The 8,095-nt window shown below is 49.8% G+C and overlaps 1 protein-coding gene across 1 annotated transcript; it reads left to right on the forward strand.

Annotated features, from left to right (window-relative positions):
• The first annotated feature begins 3,777 nt into the window (after window positions 1-3,777).
• Window positions 3,778-6,100, forward strand: LOC144603114 (heat shock cognate 71 kDa protein-like). The gene has a single exon (XM_078416256.1). The coding sequence runs from the start codon at window positions 4,063-4,065 to the stop codon at window positions 5,983-5,985; it is 1,923 nt and encodes a 640-aa protein (XP_078272382.1). The 5' UTR covers window positions 3,778-4,062; the 3' UTR covers window positions 5,986-6,100.
• The last annotated feature ends 1,995 nt before the right edge of the window (window positions 6,101-8,095 follow it).

Here is an 8,095-nt window from a genome sequence, read left to right on the forward strand (position 1 = left end):
AGCTTCTTCCTCACAGCTCACACTACCTTGTAACTGCGTTGGTTTCTCTTCACATCCCATGGCCATGTGGCTTCAATAGATTGACAGCGATATAGATTATTACCCTTGTATGCAGATAACGCAGGGCAAGTGATAAGTGAAAGGAACTGCAAATGCTGGTATGTACTGAAGATAGAGACAAAGGTACTGGAGTAACTCGGGGGGGGGGTCAGTCTGACGAGAGGTCCCAACCAGAAATGTCACCCCTGTTTGAGGAAAGGTCCCAACATGAAATGTTGCCCATCCTTTTTGTCCAGAGATGCTGCCTGGCCCGCTGAATGACTCCAGCACTTTGTGTCTATCTTAACTGATAGGTGGTTGCAGGTGAGGGATGAGGGGGTGGGGGGGGGGGGGGGGGGTGGTGATTGGCAGCTGCACAAGAGTAAGTGAAAAAGCCCGGGGATGCAAAGGAAATTAAAAGGTGCCAGATAAGGGGAGAGGGATGCGACAGTGGGAAAAATAGACAATAGACTATAGGTGCAGGAGTAGGTTATTCGGCCCTTCGAGCCAGCACCACCATTCAATGTGGTTATGGCTGATCATTCTCAATCAGTACCCCGTTCCTGCCTTCTACCCATACCCCCCTGACTCCGCTAACCTTAAGAGCTCTGTCTAGCTCTCTCTTCAACGCATTCAGAGAATTGGCCTCCACTGCCTTCTGAGGCAGAGAATTCTACAGATTCACAACTCTCTGACTGAAAAAGTTTCTCCTCATCTCCGTTCTAAATGGCCTGCCCCTTGTTCTTAAACTGTGGCCCCTGGTTCTGGTCTCCCCCAACATTGGGAACATGTTTCCGGCCTCTAACGTGTCTTCTTCTACTCCTGTCGCATGTCTTTTAGACCTGCAGCTCCGTTGAGGCGAGCCAGGCTAACGTGTCATCCTCCAGGTCAATCAGACCTCGTTCACCATTCAGTGGCCGGTATTTGGGGCAACTGGTGACTATGTGCTCCACTGTCTGTGTTGGGTCCCCACAGTCTAACGTGTCCAGCCCCTTAATAATCTTATATGTTTCGATAAGATCCCCTCTCATCCTTCTAAATTCCAGTGTATACATCCCTAGTCCCTCCAGTCTTTCAACATATGACAGTCCCGCCATTCCGGGAATTAACCTAGTAAACCTACGGTGCACGCCCTCAATAGCAAGAATATCCTTCCTCAAATTTGGAGACCGAAACTGCACAAAGTACTCCAGGTGCGGTCTCACTAGGGCCCTGTACAATCGGTGGGAGTTGGAAATAGGAATGAGAAGGGAGGGGTGGTGGGGATGTATTTAACAATGGATGTTCAATGTGCATACTGTGCACGAAGGAACTGCAGGTGCTGGTTTACACCGAAGATAGACGGTGGAGCACCTCAGCATGTTGGGCAGAACCTCTGGAGTGTGGGAAGGAACTGCAGATGCTGGTGCATGTAGGAATACACCAGGTGGCGCCGTCAGCGATGGCAGTCTCGCCAACAGACTGTCTTTTCGCCGTTTTTGTTATTTTTAGTGTGCTAAGCAAAAAATGAAAATACAGTAGCACACAAACATAACAGCATATAAAAAAATAGTTCACAGCGCTTCCTCAATGGACCTCAATGGACCTCAAACGCTAGGGAGTAGAAGTAGGTTTTGAGCTTGGACTTAACGGAGTCGATGGAGGGGGCAGTTCTGATGGGGAGACGGATGCTGTTCCACAGTCAAGGAGCTGCAACCGCAAAAGCGCGGCACCCCTGAGCTTAAGCCTAGACCGCGAGATAGTGAGTAGCCCCAAGTCGGCCGACCTGAGGGACCTGGAGTTAGAGAGGTGGGTTAGAAGATTTTTGATGTTGGGGGGGGAATGTCCATTTAGGGCTTTATATGTGAAAATGAGTAGCTTGAAGTTGATTCTGTACCGTACAGGGAGCCAGTGGAGAGAGGCCAGAATCGGCGTGATGTGGTCCCTTTTTCGGGTACCCGTCAGGAGTCTCGCTGCGGCGTTTTGGACCAGTTGCAGGCGGGACAGGGAAGATTGGCTGATCCCAGTGTATAGGGAGTTGCAGTAGTCTAGGCGGGAGGAAATGAAAGCGTGAATGATTTTTTCAGTGTCGCCGAATTGGAGGAAAGGTTTAATTTTAGCTATGGTACGAAGTTGGAAGAAGCTGGCTTTTACCACAGCGTTGACTTGCTTGTCAAACTTTAATGCAGAGTCAAATATCACGCCAACGTTTTTGACATGCGGTTTGACTAGGCAGGATAGGCTTCCAAGACTGCCTGTAATCGATTTGATGGAGTCGGGGGGGGGCCGAATAGGATGACCTCAGACTTGCTCTCATTTAACTGGAGGAAGTTCTGTGCCATCCAACATTTTATGTCCTCAAGGCAGTGTAAGAGGCTGTTTAAATTTGACTGGTTGTTGGGTTTCAGGGGGAAGTAGAACTGAGTGTCATCGGCATAGCAGTGGAAAGAAATTCTGTGCCTTTGAATGATTTGGCCAAGGGGGAGCATGTATAGAGAGAAGAGAATGGGGCCTAGGATGGAGCCTTGTGGAACTCCGCAGGAGAGGCTAGCTGGAGAAGAGGAATAATTGCCTATGTTGATGGCAAAACTCCTATCTTTGAGGTAGGAAACGAACCAGCTCAGGGCAGTGCCATCAATGCCAACCGCGTACCGGAGACGGTCAATAAGGATGGTGTGGTCCACTGTATCGAACGCTGCGCTGAGATCAAGAAGGAGCAGGATTGCACAGTCGCCGGTGTCGATGGCGAGAAGCAGGTCGTTGTGTACCTTCAACAAGGCAGACTCTGTGCTGTGGTGGGCTCTGAAACCTGACTGGAAACTTTCCAGGATGGTGTTTTGGTGTAGGTAGGGCACTAATTGGTTTAGAATTGCCTTTTCAAAGACTTTTGACAGGAATGGCAGTTTGGAAATGGGTCTGTCGTTGCTGGGCAAGGTGGGGTCTAGGTTAGGTTTTTTCAGTAGGGGCTGGACCACCGCGAGCTTGAAACAGGTTGGAACGGTGCCAGTGGCCAGAGAACTGTTGATAATAGAGAGGATGCTGGGACCGGCTATTGCAAAGACATCCTTCAGAAGGGCAGTGGGGGCAGGATCAAGGGGGCAGGTTGCAGGTTTCATAGCGGAGACAAGCTTTGCAAGGGAGGATAGAGTGACGGGTTGGAAACAGTCCAATTTAGATGAACAGACTAGTGAGACAGCTAGGGCACGGGTGGGAGGGGAAATGTTCATTCTAATGTTTTCAACTTTGCTGGTGAAAAATTTAGCGAATTCTTCGCACTTAGCAGGGGACCCAACTAAGCTGGTACTGGGGGCGGGACATATGACAGAGGTAATAGTGCTAAATAGGACCTTGGAGTTATGAGTTAGAAATTGGACCTTGGAGTTAATAGTATGAGTTAATGTTCTCCGGCAAATGGCCTCCTACTGCACCTCTTTTTCATGTTTCGACGTTTCCAGAAGGTTCAGCAACTTTGCCAGAACTTTCTCGCTCAACCCGCTGCCAGCGGCTTCACACCATTGGCCGATGAGATCACCAATGGCTCTCCCATTGGCCGCCGCCGCCGTCGATCGAGGAGTGGGCGGGTGTTAGGCGGGTTCGAGCTCGGCCATTGGCTGGGTGGGCCGGAGGGGGGCGGGTTCATCTGATTGCCCGTCAGGCCCTGCCAATCGCTGCCGCCTCCCGGCCCGCCTCGCCCCCTGCGATTGGTCGCTCGCTTCAGAACCTTCTCCAACGTTCTGGTTGTTGACTCACCGTAGCCTCCTCCCATTGGCCGAGCCCAACGAAGCGCCGCCCACCCTTGGGCGCCCCAGCTATTTAAGCAGCCGGTTGCTGGTTGTCCGAACTACTTGCAACTTGCGGCGGCTCCGTGGGAAAGAGAGAGAAAGACAGCTAGCGGAGAGGAAGCAGAAGAGCAAGAAGACGCAGAAGAAAAAGAAGTAGTATCCTCAGCAGAAGTTTGAAGGAAGAGAAGCGGAAAGAAAGGAGAAGAAAATAAAACAACAACTGCGACTGAATACGAGGAATCTTAAGACAAACTTTGCAGAAATGTCGGGATCCAAAGGGACAGCCATCGGCATCGACCTGGGCACCACCTACTCCTGCGTCGCCGTCTTCCAGCACGGCAAGGTGGAGATCGTGGCCAACGACCAGGGCAACCGCACCACCCCCAGCTACGTGGCCTTCAACGACACCGAGAGGCTCATCGGCGACGCGGCCAAGAACCAGGTGGCCATGAACCCGGTCAACACCGTCTTCGACGCCAAGAGGCTCATCGGGAGGAGGTTCGACGACCCAGTGGTCCAGTCCGACATGAAGCACTGGCCCTTCCAGGTGGTGAGCGACGCTGGGAAGCCCAAGGTGAAGGTGGAGTACAAGGGGGAGGATAAGACCTTCTACCCGGAGGAGATCTCATCCATGGTGCTGACCAAGATGAAGGAGGTCGCCGAGGCTTACCTGGGGACTCGTGTCACCAATGCTGTTGTCACCGTGCCCGCTTACTTCAATGACTCCCAGCGGCAGGCAACCAAAGATGCCGGCGTGATCGCTGGTCTCAATGTCTTGCGTGTCATCAACGAACCAACTGCAGCTGCCATTGCCTACGGCCTGGACAAGAAGAGCAGTGGAGAGCGCAATGTCCTCATCTTTGACCTGGGTGGTGGCACCTTCGACGTGTCCATCCTCGCCATCGATGACGGTATCTTTGAAGTGAAATCAACTGCCGGCGATACACACCTGGGTGGAGAGGACTTTGACAATCGCATGGTCAACCACTTCATTGAGGAGTTCAAGCGCAAATATAAGAAGGACATCACCCCAAACAAAAGGTCGGTGAGGAGGCTGCGAACAGCCTGCGAGAGGGCGAAGAGAACCCTGTCGTCCAGCACACAAGCCAATATTGAGATTGACTCTCTGTTTGAGGGAATTGACTTCTACACCTCAATCACCAGAGCTCGTTTTGAGGAACTGAACTCCGACCTGCTCCGAGGCACCCTGGAGCCAGTGGAGAAAGCCCTGAGAGATGCCAAATTGGACAAGTCTCAGATCCATGAAATTGTCCTGGTCGGGGGCTCCACCCGCATCCCCAAGATCCAGAAGCTGCTGCAGGATTTCTTCAACGGCAGGGAGCTGAACAAGAGCATCAACCCTGACGAGGCGGTGGCCTTCGGGGCGGCTGTCCAGGCGGCCATTCTGATGGGGGACAAGTCGGAGAACGTCAAGGATCTGCTGCTGCTCGACGTTGCTGCTCTGTCGATGGGTCTGGAGACAGCGGGCGGCGTCATGACCACCCTCATCAAGCGGAACACCACCATCCCCACCAAGCAGACCCAGATCTTCAGCACCTACTCCGACAACCAGCCTGGCGTTCTGATTCAGGTGTACGAAGGCGAGAGGGCCATGACCCAGGACAACAACCTGCTGGGCAAGTTTGAGTTGACTGGCATCCCACCTGCCCCTCGTGGAGTGCCCCAGATCGAGGTGACCTTTGATATCGATGCCAATGGCATCCTCAATGTATCTGCCGCCGACAAGAGCACTGGCAGAACAAACAAGATCACCATCACCAACGACAAGGGCAGGCTGAGCAAAGAGGAAATTGACCGAATGGTGCAAGATGCAGAGACGTACAAGACTGAGGATGAAATGCAGAGCGGAAAGGTTGCAGCCAAGAACTCACTGGAGTCCTACGTCTATAACATGAAGAGCACGATGGCCGATGAGAAGGTGGCGAGTAGCGTCAGTGAGGAGGACAAGAGGGCGGTGCTGGACCTGTGCAACCACACAATATCGTGGCTGGAGAAGAATCAGACGGCAGAGGTCGAGGAGTTTCAGCACCAGCAGAAAGAGCTGGAGAAAGTCTGCCATCCCATTGTTGCCAAACTTTACCAAGGAGAGGCCCCGGGACAGTCATGCCGAGCTCAGGCGGGGTACCCCGCTTCCTCGGGACCCACCGTCGAGGAGGTGGATTGAAAGCCAATAAACATCATCAGAACATGTTGAACTTAAGCTAATGGCACTAGTTTCCTAAGGACTTTCATGAAGTTGTTTCTTATTCTTTTGTAATTGTGCGTAATTTTGTTAATGTGGGGGGGGGGGGGGGGGCTGGTGGGGCATCAGGGCTTTCGGTATCTTCCTGGATTACTGTTGTACATGTTACCTTCTACAAATTATTTTTTATTGTTCTACTTGGTGGTTTTGCTTGTAAGAGCTTTGTTTAAATATCATGTTTTCTATGGTGGCTTTTACCAATAAACAGCCTCTTGAAATGTAACCCTGTAGTGTTGTTTCTACTCGACACAAGATGGTGGTTTACAATCAAAAAGACACATAAGGCTGGAGTAACTCAACGGGTTGGGCAGCATCTCTGGAGGACCTGGTTAGGTGGCATTTTGGTTACAGACTCATTTCGACTCTTTGTATGCATATCTAATCTGTGAGAGATGCAATGGTAGGGGAAACTGGTGGGTTGGGCAGCATGTCTATAGAACATGGTCCCAACCCATTGTCATCTCTTCTTTGGACTCTTCATATGCATGTGTGCTAAAGTAACATCATGAGTTGCAACATCACTGATGCAAGTGGATAGTTGTCCAGAGAGGCCACATAGCTTGTTGAGTTACTTCGGCACTTAGCGTCCTTTTATTTCTTGTTTCTACTTTTGGCAATCCCCACCCCCCTCCCCACCTCCATCCCTATTCTCCTCCCGGCAGCCAATTTGCAGCCTCTGGCTATTAACATTAGAATTCAAGTTTGTTAATTCTGTGCGGAACAATGTTGCCTTTTGACCCAGATTTTATTAAAACAACCAGTTCTTGGAGACCATGATCTGATCCCATGGTTATTGTCCTGGGCTACTCTAACTTCAGCAATATTGACTGGGACGTAGTGCAAAAGGGTTTGATGAGGCAAATTTTGTTTAGTAAATTTTGTTTTGTAAAGTCAGTATGGGGATAGTCCAACTCCCGGAGTGACCATACTGAGCCTTGCGCAGGGAAATAGGTCTGGCCAGATGACTGCCATTTCAGTGTCAGAGTGCTTTGGACACAGTGACCACAATTGCCTAAATTTTAAGATGTTTATGAAAAAGGATAAGTCTGGACCTTGTGCAGGTGACATTAAATTGGGTTAAGGCAGAGTATAACCATAATTAGACACAAATAAACTTGCAGCTATGAAACTACCTTTTGTTGAAAATCCTGAAGGTAGAGGGAACAACTTTGTAATTCAAACCCAAAAACTCTCTCGCCCCTAACTCCTTACTCCCCATTTACATGATTGTTTTTATAAAGCATTTTTCCTGTAGCTTAAAGTTTCCGAAGAACACAACTATTGCATTTTAGCTAAACTACCAATATATTGGGATGGTGGGTCAATGTCTTGTCACAAGAGTCAAGATGACATTCTTACTAACAGCAGCATAACAGGCCTGGAAGCACAATACTCATAGATAACATAATTTTAAAACGACAATTAATAACAACCACAAAAGGAAAAAAAAATACTAGTGCAGAAATGTCCAGTCCATTGTGCAACCATAGATAGTTCATTGTCTCGTTAATTTTAACTTTATTTTAAAGATACAGTGGGGAAACAGGCCTTTAAGCCCTTCACGTGCGTGCTGACCAAGAAACATCCCCATTCACTTGTTCTATCCTACACACTAGGGACAAACCTGTGCATCTTTGGAGTGTGGGAGGAGACCGGAGCACCCTGAAAAAACCCACAGTCACAGGGAGAACGAGCAAACTTGGTACAGACAGCACCCGCAGTGAGGATTGAACCTGGGTCTCTAGCTGGAAGGCATCGACTCTACCACTGTGCCACCCACAAAAATGTTTTGTAGTGTTCAAGAACCTGGCTCTGGAGAGGGTCCCAAGGAGGTTTACAAGATTGTTTCCAGGAATGTGTAGGTTAACCTATGATGAGCGTTTGTCGGCCCTGGGCCTGTACTCGCTGAAGAATGAGAATGAAGAATGAGGGGAGTCTGATTGAAACATACAGAATTGTGAATAGAGTGAATGTGGAGAGGATGTTTCAATTAGTGGGGAGGTCTAGGACTAGAGTTTATAGCCTCAGAATT

The sequence above is a fragment of the Rhinoraja longicauda genome, chromosome 19 (genome assembly GCF_053455715.1).
Source record: "Rhinoraja longicauda isolate Sanriku21f chromosome 19, sRhiLon1.1, whole genome shotgun sequence".
NCBI lineage: Eukaryota > Metazoa > Chordata > Chondrichthyes > Rajiformes > Arhynchobatidae > Rhinoraja > Rhinoraja longicauda.

Bases quoted from the DNA above. Each gene is read 5' to 3' on its own strand.
- LOC144603114 (XM_078416256.1), top strand. From the start codon at position 4,063: ATGTCGGGATCCAAAGGGACAGCCATCGGCATCGACCTGGGCACCACC.